Source organism: Lathamus discolor, chromosome 2 (assembly GCF_037157495.1).
Source record: "Lathamus discolor isolate bLatDis1 chromosome 2, bLatDis1.hap1, whole genome shotgun sequence".
NCBI classification, from domain to species: domain Eukaryota; kingdom Metazoa; phylum Chordata; class Aves; order Psittaciformes; family Psittacidae; genus Lathamus; species Lathamus discolor.
The window spans coordinates 107,552,986-107,574,421 of NC_088885.1; the positions used below are offsets into that span (position 1 = coordinate 107,552,986).

A 21,436-nucleotide genomic window follows, 5' to 3' on the forward strand; every position below is an offset into this window, starting at 1 on the left:
TGTGTCCAGGCTAAGTGACAGAACAGCATGAAATAAAACTCTGGATCTGATCAGCAGAGTCACTATTACTTTCTCTCAAAACCCCCCACTTCCAGCATTATAACAGGATTTGGAAGCAGTGTCAGATGACTGCTGGTAACTGTGGACAAATAGCAAATATCTATAGAGTAAAGACTATCTGGAGCCTGGTGAAAGTTCATTTTGTAAGTCACAAATTTAGATGTAGATACGGTTTGGGGCCAGGGGGGAGCATTTACAAGCATAAGAGACTGGCACCAAGCACTTTGAAAATTTCAGGGAAGTGCATTTAAATCTATGGGTTAAATTTGTAAAAAGAAACATGGACAGTGCATTATAAGACATAATAAAATTCCTTGGAGAAAATAAGTAATTATATTACTGAGTTTGCTTCTTAGCTGCTATACATTTTGAGCCGAGTGAGATCTATTCGCACATTTCTTCCCTCCATCCTGATTGTACTAACACTGTGCAGACCATCTCACTATCTGTACAGCCCCTGAAATGCCATAATGAGTATAAATCATTCACTGTGGTTTAGGTACCAATTCATTATTTATCACAATGAAAAAAAGCTACTGAAGACAAAATGGTGCTGTGGTAAATCTTTCATGCAGTTAATGGTTTTAGTGATGATTATTGCACGAGACTTCCTTACTTACAACTGTCACACGCAGTAACTTCTCAGCAGGGTAACTGAGTCAACATGGTGATCTTGCTTAGCCCTTTTAATGCTATTCAAATCTACAGCTGACAAGTCTCAGTGAATTCCCATCATTTAAAATCATTGATAACTACAAAAAGTTATATATTACAAAAATCAGATTTTTCACAGTATAGCCCCACTTCACCCAAAAGAACATTATGTACTATCTTAACAAGCATGTATGAAGTCCTAGTTAATGAAAATATGGGTAATGCTTTCTACAAACAAGCATGTTTTCACCAAGAATAATTTCCCTGCCATTTGTGTATTTGCACCATACCTTTAGATCAAAGAGGAAAGAGGGAAAAGTGACTTCAGATTGGAATAATCACACTTTACACATGCTACATGATTATGCCCTACTTAAAACGTTCAGACTGACATGCTCAGCTCTGAGAAACAGCCTCCAAATTTCCTTTTTCTTTATTATGTTTATAGAGCTAAATTCTTCTATCACTAAAATGCTCTCTACCTCTAGTGATGTTAAGTGTAGTAGTACACATGCACTTCAGAACAAAATTTGCCTCTAAATAATGTGCCTGAAAGATCTCATCTTGCACATTTCTATTATTTTATATAAGCATCTGTCCTGGGTTTACCAGGAGCCGTTTTGCTCCTTCTTAGTAACTGGTGCAAGCTCTGTGTTTTGACTTCCAGCCTGGGCAGAGAGCTGATAATACCGATTGTTTTTAATTGTTGCTAAGTAATGTTTATTCTGGCCAAGGACTCTGTGAGTCTCATGCTCTGCTGGGGACGAGGGAGGCCGGGAGGAAGCAGAGACAGGACACCTGACCCAAACTAGCCAAAGAGGTATTCCATACCATAGCACGTCATGCCCGGAGGGGGAACTGGAAGTTACCCAGAAGGGCTAGAGGGACTGCAGGGTTGGACGAGGTATCGGTCGGTGCTTGGCTGGGGGGAGTGGGGTGAGTTGTTGGTCGGCTGGTGTTGAGGTGTTGCATTCTTTCCTCTTGTTATTTCCTTTAGCACTATTATTATTGGTGGTAGCAGCAGTGATTTGTGTTATACCTTAGTTACTGGGCTGTTCTTATCTCAACCCGTGGGAGTTGCATTCTTTTTGATTCTCCTCTCCGTCCCTCCAGAAGCAGGGGGAGGGCAAGAAGGGGGGGAGTGAGCAAAAGAGGTTTGTGGTTGGGTTTAAACCACGACAGCATCTGAATGCATCTTTTTACTCTGTTAAAAAGTACAGATATTTTAACAGAAAAATTACTTTGACTGTTAAAAGCAGCAGTTCTTGAGCTGTGCTTCAAAAATCAGGAGCTGTAGGAGAGAAGGAAAGGGGAAGCTCAGGCATGACAGCATCCCCATTATCAATTAAGCCTTGGATGAAAGAGCTTTGAGAGAAGGCACTGCCCTAAAAAGCCCACAGGTAACATGGGAAAGCCCATTTACAGTATGTACTGTTTTTCATCTCAGTCTGCACCCTAAAGAGATGTGCTAGAGACATTACTAACAGCCAGTGGACTTGAACTTCTGTCCTCTCATGCAGAAATTTTGCCTCTGCCTTTCTGCAAAAACACCAGTGAACAGAAGTTGCAGCCATGGTCCTCCATCAACTGGAAATGATTTCCAGATGAACATGTCCAGAGAACAGCACTTGTGCCTCTAACTTTCCCAATAATGAGAATTCAAAGCACAAATTATTTCAACTAGTTAGGAGCTGGCCAAGAAAACCTCAATTTCACGGGGGAAGGTTCACTGCCACACCAGAGGTCCGAGAAAGCAGCACCTCCTGTTGCTCCCCCTCCTGTACTTCTGCTTTCAGCAGCAGTAGAGACTGTCACCTGCTTGGTATGGCTGTCCCACAAGCAATAAATGCCTCTTTCTTCCCAGTCACACAATTCTCATTCGCTTCTTACTAAACCATTTAATAGCATTCACATCAAATCTTTTGGCAGCTGCTAACCCTGTCCTCCCTTCCCTATTCCTCCCCTCTCTTTGTCCAGCCCGACAGGACTACCCTTCCCAGCAGCGTCAGCACTGCCATGGCCCTGCCTCTTTCTCTTCCCTGGCTCACAACACCAAACCCAGGCTGCAAACATGCAATGGACTCATTCTCCCCATGGGGAACAGGAGAGGGTCACATGCTATCTCAGCATACTGCTACAGTAAGTAGCAAAAATGGTTTATTCTACCCCAGGTAAAGAGTTATTAGAGAGAGAATTACTCTGAGAGGTATTAACTGCAGGGGAATTAATGACCACTACACATAAAGGCACCCAACAATTGCCAAGCACTATTTCATGGTTTAAACTTACACTCAAGGTAGATCATCCAGTTGTAAATTTTCTTTGCTGAGAAAATATACGGAAGATGTTCCTTAAAGATGCCCTGGTGTCTCCAAGGAAGTGCTGTTTGGTATGGGTTAGAGTGGAAGATGTTCAGATCTCAGAGAAAATCTACTTGCTTTCATCAAGCCTTTAAGGAAAGATCCGTTTTGTAGATCTGTGTTGCTAAGGAGAGAATTGGTAAGGGGTCTGCATTGGTGCAAAGAAAGGAAGCTTTGGAAAGAGTTTCCTGAATGCTTGCTGGCTGACCACGTTAAATTCTTAAAATACATCATTATTTTTCATGACCTAAATTAGGATATTAAGAAGAGGAAAATTGCAGGGATGTTGCTGAGGTAACCCATTAGTGATGGAACAATTTTTCTCTCTCCTATTGACTAAAGTGGAGATGTTAATACCCTAGACAACAAGACAAAAAAGCAAGCAAGCCTTGGCAGTGATATGTGTATTTATTGAATCAGCTAGGGTACATCGCCTTTGCTTCTAAAGCTATAAGGAAAAACCAGCTTTGGTAAGTCACAGAAAATCCTAGCAAATTCCTAGAAAGGACAGTTCTAAGAAATATCCGAGTTTTGCAAGGAAATGCTACAAAGAAGTGTTCACGGTGGTAGGAAAACTCTGAAGCTTTGACGGAGAATGCCACAAAAAAAGCATCAGAGGGAAGCCCAAAACCAGCTGAGAAGTTCACCAAAAAAAAAAAAAGAAAAAAAGGAAGAATTGGAAAAGAGAATCTGAAAATGCAGGTGAATAGAACTGTGGGGGAAAAAACCAAACCAAACCCAATGAACTACACTGCTGCAGCAGTTTGAGAAGACTGAAACAGTAAAACTTGGTACAGCCAGTAAGGTTAAAAAATATTCAGACAGAAAACATTATTACCTTGTGAAAGAAGTAGCTTCAAAAGAAGTAGTGGAAGAATTTCAGCCAAAAGTAGCAGACTGATGAACCTACACTGTGATAAACAAGATGAGAAGAAAAAAAACCCAAAATAGGAAATATTACGGGAAAGGAAAGCACGGTATTATCTTTCACCTAAGAGGACTTTAAGAAAAAGGAAGCTGAGTGGCATGATTAAGCAAAATGAATGCCAGAGTGTTGATGAAGACATTCAGAGGAGCAGTGTCTATCTGGAAGACATCAGAATTGGATAAAATCCACAACTATTGGTTAAGAATCCTTACCAGTTGTATCTTAGCTCAAACCACATCTACGGGAAATAATGCAAAAGGCTGGAGGGATGGAGCATGCTTATGAATAAAGAGAAGATAAAAAAAAAAAGAAAGAGGTGGCATTGTCCTAAAAACCTGGCAGTGACTCACTGATAATCTGAGAGCTCCTTACTGAAACATCTGAAAAACAGAATATTTTGATGAGGGGGAGTACCTGGCAGATACAAGAACAAGAGTCTAGATGTGGTTCTGATAGTGCAAAAGCTTCTGAAAGCATGTAATCAAATGGGAATTCAGAAGCATCTGGGACTGGGGAGTAAAGTGCATTAGCTACAACACAGCAGTAGGAGATAAAGAGCACTGTGAAGGACATGGCAGGTGGCTTCTTGTCATCCTTCCTCTTTGTTGTAACTTTGCTTCTTTTATTTGCAAAGCCGAGATACACTGAGGAGTGTTATTTAGTGGCACAAGAAGAAAGTCTATCTCATATGTACTTAACACAGCAACTTGAAATTACATGGTCAGGAGGAGGTGAAAATTAATTTCCCAGTTAAATCTGCAAGGCTTTTTATAAGGCAATAAGAATTTTATTTAGACAGAGCAACTTGTACGTACTTCACACACACACAAAAAAAACCTGGTGAAAGTATCAGTGGAGATCAAAACAAGTACTGGGGTGAAAGAATATATAACAGCACTAAACACCGCAAACGTTAGAAATTCCTCAAAAGATTCTGACACAAAACTAAGGTGGCTCTAAAGAAAGAGTACTTTCAGAGATGAGTACAATTCCTAAAGATATATCAGCATGCAAAATGCATTATCAACGTATATGCCATCCACTGCAGGGAGAAACTGGACTTGAGGAAATTATATGACAGGACAAAGCAGAAACTAGCATTGAATGAAGCAATGAACATGAACGCAGATGTGAGAAAATCTTTTTGTTGATCAGACAGTGATACAGAAAAGAACTGAGAACAGTCAAGGATAGGCCAAGTGCAAGACCCTGCACCTGGGTCGGGGCAATCCCAAGCACAAACACAGGCAGGGTAGAGAATGGATTGAGAGTAGCGCAGAGAAAGTCTTGGAGATGCTGGTTGTTTAGAAGCACAACATAAGCAGGGAGTGTGAGCTTGCAGCCCAGAAACCCAACCATGTGCTGGGCTGCATCAAAAGGAGTGTGACCAGCAGGAGAAGGGAGGTGATTATCCCCATCTACTTTGCTCTCACAAGACCTCACCTGGAGCACTGTGCCCAGCTCTGGGGACCCCAACAAGAGGGACGTGGACTTGTTGGAATGAGTCCAAAGGAGGCCACAAAGATGCCGAGAGGGCTGGAGCACCTCTGCTATGAAGACAGGCTGAGAGAGTTGAGCTTGTTCAGCCTGAAGAGAAGGCTCCAGTGAGACCTTAGAGCAGCCTTCCAGTATCTGAAGGGGGCCTATGAGAAAACTGGAGAGGGACTTTTTATGAGGGCATGTTGTGGACAGGACAAGGGGTAACGGGTTTAAACTGAAAGAGGGTAAATTTAGATTAGATATTAGGAAGAAATTCTTCATTATGAGGGTGGTGAGGCACTGGCAAAGGTTGCCCAGAGAAGTTGTGGCTGCCCCATCCCTGGCAGTGCTCAAGGCCAGGTTAGACAGGGCTTCAAGCAACCTGGTCTAGTGAAAGGTGTCCCTGGCCTGGCAAGGAGGATTGCAACCAGATGAACTTCAAGGTCTCTTCCAACCCAAACCATTCTATGATAATTCTATGATTACAGAAAATGAGCTCTGGTGACAGTGGGCTATATCAGAGAGTGAATACTGTCTGAGTCTCAGGCAATGCTCCAGGGCTGGATAGGAAAGACACTCCTTTTAAGTGCCAGCCTTCAAATAGACAAGATGCATAGACAGGAAGGATTGGGAAGAAGCTACGTGGCCTTTGGGCCACTTTCTCCTGGTATATAAACCACTAGTTTTCCCACTGACATATCTATAGTACATTCCTTTCAAGCTTTGTACACATTAAATGCTTCTAAAGAGGCACTGCTTCTGGTAGTTACTTGAATACATCTTGAGGCAAGATTTCTTTTCCCCCAGCAATGTCAACAACATTACAAACTCATACTTATCTGGCATTCATATCACTGTGTTTCTCCACCTTTTTGCTCATCTGTCCTTGTGTGACCCACTGAGGACTCAAACCTCAGTCTTCTCACCTACTGTGACCCCTTGAAATTCTGACTCCCAGAGAAATCACCACTCATGCTATGAAAAACAGACTATCTCTCCTACTACTACTACATCTTATGCCCTGCTGTGCCTCCAGATCAGCATGAACACATACCATTATTCTACCTGTCATCTCCCCCTTACCCTAGCTCCTGTCCAGCCTTTGCTCTTACAGGGCAAAGTCTACTTCCAAAGTAAGGGTAGATTCACTTTGACTTGTAATGCAGCAGAGACAGTTGGGCATCCCTGTCCTGCTAGGCTGAAGCAATCTAAGAAGCAGGGTAAATTCAGCATGTTTAAAGCTAGCTTGGGACGCTGGCACTGCTAGACCAGTTTCTTTCACACTGCTCACCCACAATTTAGTTCTTCAACCTGCTTAATCTTACAGATTATTAAGCAGTATCTAGTGGACCTGAGTATTAACCAGCAAGCAATGTACTGGGTAGTTGATGACACAGTATTTTTGCATGGAATTTAGACTACAGACCCTGTAACATGGTATCATGTCCATTAAGCACAGCATTCACAAATAACATTGAGAAATAAGAATAGCAAAACATCATGCAGACTTTATCTTTTTTGTCAGGCTCCTAAGTAATATCTAAGAAACACTGATATTTACACAGGCTGATGATCTGCCTTGTTAGGTACAAGTGCTTCAAAACTCTTATGCTGCACTCATAACCCAAACACATAGAGAAATTAAATAGGGGTTGTCCTTATAAAACTGAGTCAGGCATTGTGCCAGTTGACTTGGAAGCAATGTTTGAAAGACTAAAATAATGCATAGTTGCACCACCTCTCTAAATCTGACCAGAGCTCGAAGGATAAATGCCTTACCTCACTATGTTTAAATGCTCTATCACAACCTGGTTTAAAACAGAGCAAAGGCTGCTATACTATTAAGAGAACAGAAATACCACTACAGACCGGGATACGGGCTCTGGTAAAGAGCCGCCATTGGTATCTGGCTTCCTTTACTGATCCCTGCTCCTCAACTCACTTGCTTCCAAGGATCATCACTTCACCCAGTATGACTGTGTGTCAGCTCCAATTGAAATGATCTCTTTTCTCAACAGAGAGCATCTCTGTGCCTGAAGGGCAATGTTATTTATACATTACAGACCACATTCCTGCTGCCTAGCTCATGTCGATGGCCCCCACCATCACCATTGAAGAGCACCAGCCAAAACAACAGCTTGCCTATCTGAACCATCTCTCAGAGACAAGTCATGCACATCTCATTTGACTCTCAAATAGGTAGAAGTCCCAGTTTGTATAAACGAGAGTCAGAGGTAGCTGGAGTCAAATGAAAGACAGTTTTACTCCAGTAGGAAAAGAGGCTTTAAGAAGCCAGTTTAAAATGGGACAGAAGCCCTGTGAGAAGCCCTGGACAAAAGCCCCAGCATCGTTCATCTACCTCTCTATTGCTTCTAAATTACCAACCCACTTGGAACAAATAGCAAAGGAGACCTTTTGGGCAATTGTACAAGCATATCAGCAAGCATTTCATTTACGAATTAGTCTAAGATGCCTGTGTTTCAAACTTCCCATCTTACCCAGCAACACTAAACTGCATGGCTTCCCTGACTACTGCTTACCTCTTTTAACTTGTCTAGCTCATTTTGCAGTGTCTGCTTGGATACCTCCACCTCAATGATTTGCTGCCGAAGGATTTCGTTTTCATCTTCTGCTTTAACACGCTTCTCCTCCACACTCTCCAGCTCATGGTGCAGTCTGACAGAGACATCTTTGGCTACCTGATCAAAAGAGCACAAACACATGAAGAGGATCCATGAGGAGCAACAGCTACAGTATGTCTCCCACAGTAGGAAGCATATTACAGCCCTAGACAGCTGAGAGATTTTTAATTCAATTATGAGACTGTTGATGAAAGGCTCCAAGCCTTCCAAGTACCAAAATGGATATTCATTTCTAATAAAGAAGTTAGAATTGAAAATATATTTGATTACCTGTCTCCAGCTCCCTCTCCACATTATGCTAAGGCAATGTCATGAACAGTAGGAAGAAACAAGCAGATACCAAGCCTTCCCATCAAAGTCCTAGCATATCATGTCGATAAAACAAAAGACAAGGAATTGTGTTGTAAAGTTGACAGGCCATCGATCAAAGCTGCATGCACGCAGCAGTTTCATCCACCCAAATTTGCTGCTCTAGCTGCAGCCACAGCTGGGCAAGAGTGATATGAAAACAGAAATATACGCCAGCTTAGGTTTTCTGAGTCCAGCCTAACAAGAATAAATATTTACTCAAAAAACTTTTGGAAAGGTGATTCATCAAGCAAAATGATAAATTACTGAATTACAAGAAGTCAGCAAAACCAAACCAAACACACTAAAAAACCTCAATATCTCTTTCAGTCGAATCTATGTACAAGATTTTTACTGAGTAATGTATCATTTCTATTATTATAAGGTTATCATTGTTTTCTATCATAAAAGAGAAAACTAGTTCTGACACTTTGAAATGTTTGATGACTTGGTATGTCATTCTTATTTCCACTGCTGGGAACCAATCATTCCAGTTTCAAAGGTTTCATGCTTTGCATTTGTAAGTACAAAATGTTTAATAATTCTAGTGGTAAGCAGTCCCTCCCTACAGAAGATATTTTCAAGAGAGCTACAGGATAGCAATATTAAGAAAGATGAGTAAAGCCAGATAAGCATCGTGCCTATGCAAAGCTTAGCCTTGATGGAAACATTTCTGAAAAAACATAAAAACTGTTTCAGTTTTCTAAACTTTTTTTTTACAGGAATTTGCGGTTTTATGTGAAAAGCATTTTGATTCTCTATCTGCCTTGCAAAAGTACTGTAACAGTCTGTTCCTGTTATGAGGCACTAAGAAATGCAACTTTGACTGGTTTACTTTCCAGTTATTTAGCCTAAGCAAGAAGTGAAAAGGAAGGAAAGAACATGAACTGGGAAAAGCATATGAGGTTTTGTTCATACAGTTTTGCAAAGCTAAGGTTTTCAGTGAAACTAATGAAACAAGACCCTTTTAATCTTTCAAATGCACAAATGTAACTTGACAGCATTTCTTTCATTCTGAATCTAAGCACATGTTTTTTACTCACTAACACATCTTTTTAGGATGATAAGCTGAATATTTGTTCTCTACCACGCAAGAAGGAAATTGGTCCTGACACTGGGAGAACTATTGCCTGTTTCATGTGTCACCCTCCCTTCCATTGCGGGGAGCCACATTCTGGTCTGTTCTCTTTCACCATGAATATGAATCTCTCACCCACCTTTAAATCTTGTTCCAGGCTCCTAATGAGCTCTCCATCCACATGGCCTGTTTGTGCAACTTTCAAGCTTTTCTGTTCTGCTTTCCTGAGACGATATTGCAGAATGCGGCAATTCTTGTTTGCCCGGTCCAGCTCCCGCCGGAGCTCCTGCAGCTGGTAAACATCTTCCTCTAAATAGCTATCACGCATTTCTTCCATTTCAGCCCGAAGTTCATCCAGCTCGTCCTGTGGGAAGTCAAAACAGTGCTCCATCATACCTCTAAATCTCACCCATGGGAGCAAAATAGGAAACATGCTTGCTAGGATACCATATTAATGAAATGGTACAGATTGAAACATGCAGCTCCAGAAGTCATAGGAATAGAGGTTTCATCCCAACATTGACTAATTATGCTGAACTAAATTAATGAATATTTGTTGTATTTCTTACAATTGCTTTCATGTTTAAAAACAGAACATATGCTTATCTGTCTCCTGAAACTGGTGACACCTTCATTTTACTATCTCTAATTAAAACATGCATATCTGAATTTGCATATTATTTATACACACATGAAATGCATATTATTTAGACTACAGTAAACCTATTTAATCAGCTACATCAGCATCTCTATGTGATGTCTCTTAACAACCAGCACTTCCTGAAAACGAAGTTGTCCCTTGAAAACTTGAACGAATCTTTACACCAAATACCAAACTGCTCCACACGAAAATGCTGTCCCATCTGAGCCTAGCACTATGAACATGCTTAGTGACAGATGGGTTGGGTGTGGGAGAAACTGGGATTCTGTTGCATGCACACACATTTCAATAACGGGACCACCGGGACAAAATAAAACCTGTGCCCCCTGGGAATAACCTGGTCATTCTTTTCTGGGCATCATGAACTGCCCCAATTTCACATCATACCATGAGCAGCACACGCTCTCTAAAGTCAGCTTTAAAGATTTACGGCTGAAGAGGATAAGCTCTATCATTCCCATTTGTTTAATCTGTGCACGACTGAAGCTCCAAAGCTAAAACTCTTATAAAGGTCTTCCAAGCCCAAAGGTACAAGCCATTAAACTACTGCATGACACAAAAACTATGACTCTACTAACTTTGAACTAAGTTGGGGGGAAAAAAATACTCAAGAGACAGGATGAGAATATTTAAAATTAACTATTAATTTTTTAATTGTTTTCTTCAAAATTGCATTTGACATGATAAAAAGCAAATTTTCTGTGCAGAACATTGTTTTAATAAGTTTACAGGATAACTTGCACCAGGGCTAGCTGCACCTTCACCTCACTTTAGATATGTAAATGACACTTGAAATACCAAGGGTGGCTGGAGAATATTTCACACTTGTACTGGATGGAGAAGACACTGCTATGGAGCTAGCTCCCTTGACAAAGCTCCCTCCGAGGCTGGACCATCCCTGTCCAGTCTCTCCATGAACATGTCTGCCTGCATCCCCCTGGTAGTCCTCTCACCCATTCCCCCTTCGTGTGTCCTAACTGGATGGACAGTCATGTTTCTACCTGTATTCATCTTGCTCCACTGAAGCTTTAGTAACTGAGGGACAGGCGAGGGACAGGTCTGGTCTCTGAGCACAGTCCTGACCAAAGGAAGACTTGTCAAACTTCTTTAGCCTTGTTAGCATGGTTATATTAGAATTACAGTGCTATTCTGACCAAAATCCCAGCCACATATAAAAAGACAAGTATATATACAGCTATGATTTAACTTCAGTTAGTTGAGCCAGCATGAGTCAAATTTTAGGTAAACAAAAAGGTTGTTATTTCCAAAATGACCACACTGGGCTCAGCAGTGAGGCTCTGCTCCACCAGTAGAGCCCTCCCAGGGCTCTACAGAGCTCTCCCTGGATGCCTGGAAAGGACAGACATTTTTTCTCACAAGCCCACTATAACATTACACATTCCCAGTATATTCAGATTTCAGCTGCAGAGGCAATCCTGTCCCACAGTCTCCCTGGGAGAGTTGCAGGAGTAAGATATTTGCATGGATGGAGAAGCAAAAGTGTTATTCCTCAGTGAGCTGATAGAAACTGATTAGGTAGTAGTAGTGGCTTTTGAACTTAAGAAAAGGAATACACGTTTGTGTTACCAGTTTATGACCTAGGTATTTTGGCTAAGGTACTCATATCAAAAGTACAGCCTTTACCTGTCAGAGCTAATACAGCCTTCTGGGATGAACAGGACCAAAGTTATTGCTTAGGGCTGGCTGCAGACTCAGGAGTTGAATCTACCTGAACTAAATTTAAGCTCAATTAACTTTTTAATATCATCTTCAGAATGCTGATGTTAGATTAATAATTTGCTTGTAAATTGAGAATTTTGAAACACAAACCCACAATAAAGAAAAATATCTGGCATCAACAAATTAGTGGGATCTGGTTATAATCTGATGTTTCTATTTAAAAACTAAGCAATAGCTTTCACGTATTAAGTGGCCTGCAAAAAGCAACTATAATGTTAGTGCTCATCTCTAACTTTCTTCTTATCTATATATTTATTAGTAAAATACAGTTGGTTTCTAAAGACAAATAACGTACAATATTTGACTTCAAAGCATTTATTACAACCAAATTTGGAAAGTGAAAGTCACAGCCTTTTAAACCACGCTGAAACAGTCATCCCAGTTAAAATTAATGTTCCCAGATCCTTTCAGCAGGCATGGGAACTCTCCCAGCCTTAAAAGTCACTCTGTCTCCATTGGAGACTTGAATCCGATGTCTTTCCTCCCACCAAAGTAGTTCCACAAAAGCTGCAAGCATTGGCATGAGCTGTTTTTCCTGAGATAGGCCTGTCTTTTACCTTCAGAAAACCTGAAGTTTTCTCAGTCTCCCTCAACAGCACAACTCTGATTTTGCAAGTGTCTGATTTTTCATTGTTATGCTTGCCTCTGGTTTTGCTTATAAATACACAGCTTGCTTTCCTCTAGTGTAAATTTGCAGATAAACTACTTTTTTTACATAAAAAAACCTCAATTTTTTTTTCTGCTCCCAGAACTTCCATATAGAAATGGGACCATGTCCCAGAGCCTTGTATTTAGGAATACAGCATCCTTTGGAAGAACTTTAGAACACGGCAACATATATGCAAAAACAATGCAGGCACAGACATTTTGGGCGTATAAGAAATGGAAACTTCACCATACAGTCTACATGCAGCCCACTTTCTGTTGTGTTATTGCAGTGCCTGGGGCTTGGACTTACATAGTTGGCTCAGCCCAGGGAGAACAAACCCAAATGGGACAGATGAGTAGCAAGATGAAGTCTCATTTTTATATATTAAAATATACATACAGGAGCATGTCACCTCCAAAACACCAAAATAGAGAAAAAGAATACGTGACTCAGATTTTGTATGACAGCACACAATTATGGATGCTGGGATAATATTTTACTAGTTATAGTAAAGATATAATCTTGCTCTTGACACAGGCCACAAAACTACTGGCAAGGTTGTAGGTGCTTGCAGTTCATAACAGCTTGTTCTCCTTGGAAGGTACTTGTGAGTCTGCTGTAGATGCTGAAACCTTGTGTTAGCATCTTCTAAGTCAGACCTGTTACGGTTACACCTACAAAATCAGGACAAATTAAACTCCTCTTCTGAAGTGATGAGTGCACACAAAACAGAGGAAGGTAAGTTGAAAACTCAGAGAAGTAGAAATTACAACTGAAACTATGATGGTCCTACTCACTAAACTTGCAAACCTACCTCTTTGAAGGAAAACACGTCAGTCATTAGAGAAATTGAAGGTAAATCAGAACCTTGAAAATACCAAACTTAGTAGTTTGCAAAAAAAAGATGCTTTGGCTGTGAGGTGGTTGGAAACACTAGATAAACCCAACCCCTGACTTCATTAAAATGTATTGCTCATATTACTATGATTATTGTGAGTAAGAATTAAAGGTCCCTCTCAGGAGGTATTGTGCTTCATACAATGGATTTTAATATTGTAAAACTGAAGAAAGAGATCAGAATAGGCACTTCAAAGTAATTAAACCAAACTGGTAAGAAAGCAGTCATCCCTCTTTGTGTGCCTAAAAAAAAAAAAATCGAGAGCCCGCTCCCTTCTTTAAACATGGAGGACCTGCTGCAGCATTCCAAAGTGGCAATTGAAACTGAGAGGTTAAGTGCAGGCATAAGAAGCTTCATTTTGCTGTACATTCCTGTAGGGGATGAGAGCCTCCTCTTGATCCCTTTTAATTTAATGGTAATTACATTATTACTTTCAGTAGGAACAGCAGCAGGCAGCGTGTCCTGGAATATTGTTTAGGAAAAAGCTAAACTGCTTTGCTTTCCAGATGTCACCCTGGTCATCAGAAAGAACAAATAGAAGAATAGGAAAGAAAACAACCTTCTAACTGACAGCTTTTTCAAATTTGCAGTAGAAATCAAAGTTGCTCCTGAGTCTAACCACTTATAGGTTCAGATACTTGGCCCAAATGACTTCCTAGAGGTCAGGTATTATGGGTGTAATAGGGATCACTCATCCGAGATTCACAGGGCAACTGTATGAACACAGGGCAACTGCTCCATTTGCAGGATTCCCCTAGATGTCAGTGCAAAGACAACAGATTTAGGATTCACTGTTTGCCTGTCAGTCTAAAAAGCCAAGATGAATTGGCTGAAAGGGGAAAGCCTGTGTGCAGTTTACATCACAGCATAGCCCAAATACATACTGATGGTGTCATTCCACATCTGTGCTGTGCAAATTGAAGACTTGCCTGTCAGAAGAGAAGCCATTATCTCATTAATACCTTTAGTGATGTCATACTTGTTTATTATGAATTTAATTTATAATGAAGTGTAATTAAGGGTAAATTATAGGAATATGCCTTGTGCAGGATTCTGGAAAGGAAAAAGAAAAAGGAGGGGGGAGAGAGTGAGGGAGGAAGAGAGAGAGAAAGAGGGAGGGAAAGAGTCAGGTCATGCAGCTATTATACTAAGTAACCCATACTCATGAGTCATTCCCACTGAAACAACCAGGCATACTTGTACAACTGATGGGCTGTGTCTACCCAGCCAGCCTGGCTGAGATCCGTAATGAGGTCTGAAAGTAAATTTTCCAGTTATCCCCACCAACTACACACTCATTCAACCCACAGAGCATGCAAGAACCAGATTCCTTCTGAAACAAATGAGAGACCTACACTCCAAGGGTGTACTGAATGTGCTCCATTCTCTTGAGGCCTCTGGACAGCTATAAAACACATGTATAATAGGTATATTCCATTTAATGGGCAGAATAAAAGCAAGCCAAGGACCCCTAAACTGCATATAAAAGCAGGAGGAGTAAGGGCATCAGCACCTCTAGGTCAGCCTGCTTATGTACCTCCACCAAGCTGAATTACTGGCTAATACAGAAAAAGCTCTTAATGCAGAGTGTGAATGGCATAAAAGATGTGTGGATACCGAACTCATTATTATGCACTGACAGTTATGCATATTAGCAAACTGAAAATTTTAAGCCTCCTATGAATTAGAATGCATCAGTTAAATACTAACTTGGAAATATCCACCAGCTAGGATGACAAAAAACATACAAAACCAATGAAATGTACAGTACTTAAGAAAACGCAAATGAAGGATGAAATTCAATTGTCTATGTAAAACATAGAAGTATTTATTCATTCAGCCAATAGTCATATTTATAGATTATGCCACTACTACTTTTTTAAAATAGAAAGAAGTTCAATATACATTCCATGATATGAGAGTAGACTGAGGAAGGGAGGGGTGGTGGAAATTACAGTGGGTAGCTGCTATTGCTCTGGTGAATCCAGAACTGGAAAGTCCTTGATAAATCACAGATTCATGAACTGTGACTTTACATAATCTCTGGTTTTGTATTTTAAACACCTCAAACTGTCTATATGTAGGAGATGCTGCTGCTAAGGAATAAACACATCCCCCATATCACTTTATGGCAGAATTGCAGTAGGGATAAATATGCTCTAAACAGCTTTGTCCGGGAAAAAGGAAATAACTTATTTTTTGCCTCTTGCAAAGTATGTTAATGAACCTAAAGCCCCTGGGCCACTGATGCTATTGTTCAGCTCTCAAGCCAAACTACTTTACAAGTCATACACCGACCCGACATCATCCAAAGCTAGTGCACAAAACAAGAACTGAAAAGATCACAGGACCACAAGCACCTGTTGACTTCAGGGCTGGTTTAAGCTTCTAGGATCCCACAGCAAGAGCAGCATCTGGCAGCTTTTCTGCTTCATTCAAGCATTAGCCCCGGTATTGTTTCAAACACACTTCCTCAACTGTGGCGGCTGAAGCCGTTTAAGCAGTTGTCTGGCTGGTGCAACACTGGTATAATCTATTTAGGCCCACCGAGAGAAACTATTGCCCAGTGCATCACACAGCTAAACCCCTCCAGGCAGCACTGGGGTTGACAGAGACACAGCTGGAGCTAACAAGGCACACTGCCTTGCTATTCTTCCCCAAAGTGACATCTCCCTCCAACAGCTGACTATCCCTCCAGCTGGGCCCAGCCACACGGGTTTTGTGCCCCAAGCAGGGTTATCACCTCCATTCTCTTAGGGACAGTCAGTCACCAGGTGGGAATAGCAGCTTGTCAGGCAGAGATGCGGGACGAGCTTTGTTTTGCTAACCCCAGTAACCCTTGCTAAATGGAAAAAAATTGGTCCCATCACTTTGCATGATTTTTGCCCTGCAAAACCCATTGACATACACAGCTCCCTGCAGGTTAACAAAAGAAATGGTGGTATTACACCTCATGAGCTCATCTCAAGCCTACAGACTTGAAGACCTACAGTTTCAAGGATGCCCAGAAATACAATGTAATTGCTAAAATAGCTAAATTTAGAAAATTGCTAAAATCTGGGCCCTCTTCCTTAGGATCGCTTATCCTTTAGAGGGCTCTACACCACAAAGAGCGTCTTTCAAAGTTTCCCAAGGATTTGCACAGTGCAAGATGCTTCTCCACATGCTGGACACTTTGAAGTAATCCTGAAAAACAACCACTTGTGTGGGTTGTATTTTGCTATTACTAACAGTACTGACGAGTAATAACTAAAACTTCACCTTCCACTAGCACTTACTAATGACCTCCTGGCTCCACAACATAATTCCTCTTTCACATCAACAAATAAGCAATACCTTTTAAATGCTACTGTAGGATTACAGTCTTCCCCACAGGTAGCTCAAATGAGGTTATGCAAGAAATATATGAAAGTGAAATCAATGACGAGCTCTTGCAGAAGTAGTAGAAGAGACACTTCCCAATGTAAACACACCTCCTCAGTGACTTCACTTACAAGCTTAACTTTATAGATAGTTAGCCACTGCTGGAGCCTCATCTAGGGTAAAATCAAAGTTCCTGGAAATACATAAGGTAGTAACTTGGTATCAGGTTGAGATCTAGCTCACAGGATATGAAGTCTTGAGATGCTTGCATCACCAACAGTTTGCCCTGCAAAGGCTTCTGTTCGGCATTCTGGGAGACCTTCTAGCACTTCTTGATGAGAAAGAAAAACAAACAATTGTTTGGTTTGTTTTTCTGGTAGCCCTTTAATCTCCAGTAATCTTTAGCACTAAGTGTGTGTGTGTGTGTGGATGTGGGTGCGTGTATACACACACTAAGTTCTATAACCTATGTTCCAGACACATGAAAGAGCTTCCTATGTGAAGGATAAATTTCCCTGAAACAGACTTGAAAATCGTGTGCATTTACAGTTGCACTCCAGCTGCAGAGAGGGATAAGAAGTGAAAACAAAAAAAATTCAGCATATGGCTATGCTCAGGAAATTAACAGTTTCTTCTGGGATTTACCTCATTATTTGTCTGTTTAGAGCGGAGAGCCTCCCTGCTATCCCTTATCCCCCTCCAGTTAAAGGGGAAACAAAACTGTAACGGCAAACTAGAGAACTGCACCGTAAAAAACATGAGGAACAAAGCCACAGGTAAACACCTTGGGCAATGCTGCGGCTTTAATTCACAGAAGGTTTTTATGGGTTTCCCCAGAAAAGGAAAACGAAGTTTGGGAATCCTCTTGATAACTTCTGCACCACTGGGTTGTTTCCAAGCATTTTGAGAGAGGAGCAGAACTGCTAGAACTTTCGTGCACCCAGGTGGCCAAGGAGAGCAGACAGACCACGCACTCATTTCCTTCAGAAGAGGTGACAGTGAGAGCTTGTGGCTTTCAAGGCACCAGGACAAGCCCACTAGAAGCCGACTAAGACACGGAGCCCCAAGAAACTAGTCTGTAGTATCCTACTGGTCTCAGAACTACTTGTAGCACAGAAAAGCAACATTCCAAATTAAAGAAGGATTGGGACACATCTGTTGTAGATGATGAAGATCTCAAGGTGAAAGACCTGAAGACACTGTTGCACAGGGTGAAAAGTTTGAAACTATGTAGAATAAAGTTTTTTCTAGTGGGGGGTGGGGGGGGGGGGGTGTCCCTGCCCATGGCAGGGGTTGGAACTAGATGGTTTTTAAGGTCCATTCCTACCCAAACCATTCTATGATTCTATGACTTGTCAATATCAGTCAGGTCCTGTGGTCAGAAAGTCCCTCAGGTGGGACACCCTAACAGCGGCTGGTCCTAGACAGTTCAGTCACGCTCTATTTTTTTCAGTTTCCTATAGTTAAAAATTCCTTTAAATATGAAACAAGAAGCTTAAGCACTCTTCATAATGGGTTAAAGTACTGTAACTGTGCAAATCCTGTAATGCAAAGAGATGCTCCTGGGCTTTTGGCCTCTATGACTTCAAGTGGCAGTGCCAGTTCACCTGCTCCTTAAAAAGCAATACCAGTTCAATACTTTTACCAGTCGTGACTTCATTATATCTCTTCTTTCTGGGCTGTTGAGTAAAACAGAAGCTTCTGATACAGGCTTTCTCCGCTGCTCAGCATTTTATAGACTATTACATTTACCTAACACACCTCAGAGTTTTCTATCCAATAAGTGCTGTAAAAAAGCCTTGCAATGTGCCAATAATTTTTATTGTTCTAGTTCTGGGTTATTCTTTCATAGGTGACCAGCAGTGCCCACAGTATTTCAGGTACACCTATTGATCTGTGTAACAGCTACAGATATCTAGAACACTATAATACTGTCTTTGTTATTCAAAGAATAACAACATTCATTTCCCACTGAAATCTAACATTTTTTTGCCTGCAGTGTCACATTGAGCAGAGACATTCATTGCTCCTTTTCTCATTATCCTCCTGAGTTAACACAACACACTTAAAACCCAGAGAAGTGCATACTCAGTCCTTCTCTCCAAGTGCTTTACATTTTCAATACTGAGATTTATTTCTCATCTTCTGCCTTCATTTTTCACCCATTTCTCAGGGGTCAAGTCTACAATTAAGTTCTGTCTGATCTTTTCTAGGCTTGAGTTAAGACAGAAAAGCCTTAATGCCATCTGCAAATTTTGCTGTATCATTGCTCATTCCCTTTCCCACTTCATTAAGCAGCACCAGACCCAGCAAAGAAGCTTGCAGCACCCCCACTGTTAACCTTTTGCTACACTGAACACTGTTTCTTGCTCCTTAGCCAAAAGCCCTTAACAAGCTCAGTCTGTATCTTTACCACCCTTCCCTGCCAAGGTTAAGCCCAACTCCAGTCCTTATCCAAGAAAACTCCCATGGATTTCCACGGTCATTTTGCTTAACAACCGGGTGTTTCCAACATCAGGAAAGGAAGATTGTTCTCACTAGCAAAAGAGTCAAATGGTACAGTAGATGTGGTTATACAATTATCTCCGCTTATCTTATTTATAGATCTTTATGGACGCAACCTCTTCGCTGTGCCAAAAGATCAGATTGTATGTGCAAGTCCAACTAGAGGTTCCCGCAGGTCAACCCAGCTCAGAGCATGCCTGCATTTAGCTTTCCTGTTTCTCCAAGGATGAACGCATATAGCTGTACTTTTCTACCTGCACAAGGATGCAATAACACTTTTTATTGCTGCTCTGTTATTCCATTAGTACTTCACAATGAGTGGCTTCGCTTCCCAGTGATAAAGCAACACAACAAACAGACAACATAAACCTGTCACTCCTTCCTCAGCAAAGGAGCAAACCAGCTTCTTTGGCTTGTCTTAAAGGGTGGTACTGAGGAAAACAGTTCCTGGAAAGCAAGGTCTTGCTAACCAGTACAGTGATTGCGGCGCTTCAGAAAGAGTTGGGGTTTGCTGAGCTACCACCACGTCAACCAAACGCAGTGTTGCTACACAGCACATGTTGCACTGGATTTGCGTTCATCCAGTCTCCACAAACCGGGCTTTACCGGGAGCCGGGATCGCAAGCTGAAGCCCCGTGTCTGCCCTGAAGTGACGCCCTGTGCCGCTCTGGGGGGCAGCGCCGAGGCCCCCGGCGGGCTCTCCCTGCCCCTATTTCTCTCCCGCGGGTGAAGCTGGACATTTGGTCTGGCAGGGGTGGGGTACGGGCGGTGTTTTCAGGCTGCGCGAATGCAGTCGCCAACCCTAGCGCGGACCCTATAGTCCCAGCGAGGAGAGAGCTGCGCCCTATTTCCTCCCCTTCCCAGGGCGAGGACCCGCCAACGCCGGGCTCTGCGGGCGATGCTCACCTTGAGGTACTCGTTCTCCGAGCGCAGCTCCTCCACCTCCCGCTGCAACTCCTCAGGGGCGGCCGGCGGCGGCTCCCCGCGGCTCGGGACTCGTCCCCCGCCCGAGGGCGCGGGCAGCGGATCCCCGCTGGGTCGGGTGGTCGGCGGGGCTCCGCGGCCGGCACCGCTGCGGGTCGGCTCGGCGGCGGGCTGAGCGGCGGGAGGCTCACGGTCGCTGGAACCAGTGCCGGACTCGGCGTCGCTGCTGGCGGCCGGAGCCAGGCGCTGCTCGTCGGAGAGCGGCTCGGAGGGGCAGTCGGAGAGATCGGAGCTGCTGTCCGTGTGGCCCACCCGGGCCAGCGCCGCCGCCGCATGGCCGCTGCCCGCCGCGGCGCCCCGCTTCCCCTTCCTGCCCTTGCCGGGCGGCGGGGCCGCTTCGCCACTGGGCTGCCGCCCCCCGCCCCGACCGCCGGGGCCCGGCTCCGGCCCGCGGGCAGCCCGCTTGGCGCAAGGGGCGGCCTTGGCACCCGCCCTGCCCGCGGCGGCGACGGCGGCAGCGGCGGCCTTGCACCCTGTGGCGGCGGGGCGGCGGGAGAGGCGGCCCGGGGCCGGCAGCAGCCCTGCGGCCGGCGGGTGGGCTGCCGGGTGCGGCGATGGGGGTGCCCGGCCGGGGAGGCCAGGGGACTTGGGAGGGGCGGGCGGTGGCTTGGCGGCAACGGCGGCGCGGGCGTGGAGATCCTTGAGGAAGGGTCTGGCGGGCGACGGGGCGCGGTGCAGCCTCTTCTTCTCGGCGTGCGGGTGGTGGTGGCCGGGCGAAGACGGCGGCGGCCGCAACGCTTCGCCGGGCCCCGGGCCGGGGCCGTTCAGCGCCTCCATGTCGCGGGCCGGGGGCGGCGGGGCGGCAGCGGCGGCCGCGGGGGCGCCCGGCGGCGGCAGGAGCGGCGGTCCCCGCGGGGCGCAGCAGCAGGACGGGCAGCCTCCTCCAGCCTCCCCGCTCGCTCTCTCATCACTTCTGCTTCTCCCAGCTACAGCCCTCGCACTTTTCTTTCTCGATCCCCCTCTTCCTGCCCCCACACCCCCACCTCCTCCTCTTCTTTCTCCTCCTCCTCGCCGCTCTCTCCCGAACACTGATTTGTTTCAATAAAGCAAGCCCAAATCCCCCGGTGGCAGCCGTCTCCACCTCCCT

General features: G+C 43.6%; 1 protein-coding gene and 1 long non-coding RNA gene across 7 annotated transcripts in view; one reads left to right on the forward strand and one right to left on the reverse strand.

Moving 5' to 3' along the window:
• Window positions 1-20,755, reverse strand: part of MTCL1 (microtubule crosslinking factor 1) — a 109,500-nt gene extending 88,745 nt beyond the window's left edge. For 2 of the 5 annotated variants that reach the window (XM_065668008.1, XM_065668007.1), the window contains exons 1-3: window positions 20,272-20,755; window positions 9,689-9,913; window positions 8,022-8,180 (exon numbers count right to left, since the gene is read on the reverse strand). In XM_065668008.1, the coding sequence (XP_065524080.1) occupies window positions 8,022-8,180; window positions 9,689-9,886 (357 nt within the window). In that variant the 5' untranslated portion in view covers window positions 9,887-9,913; window positions 20,272-20,755. The remainder of the gene's footprint in view (window positions 1-8,021; window positions 8,181-9,688; window positions 9,914-20,271) is intronic. The other 3 variants (XM_065668009.1, XM_065668010.1, XM_065668011.1) reach the window with 2 other exon arrangements.
• LOC136008560 (uncharacterized) lies at window positions 1,566-8,295 on the forward strand. 2 transcript variants are annotated; one of them, XR_010610140.1, is made up of 3 exons: window positions 1,566-1,618; window positions 2,692-2,853; window positions 8,145-8,295. It is a non-coding gene; the product is annotated as an uncharacterized LOC136008560 (long non-coding RNA). The 2 variants fall into 2 exon arrangements; XR_010610139.1 differs by having other exon boundaries at window positions 1,612-1,650.
• Window positions 20,756-21,436: the final 681 nt, after the last annotated feature.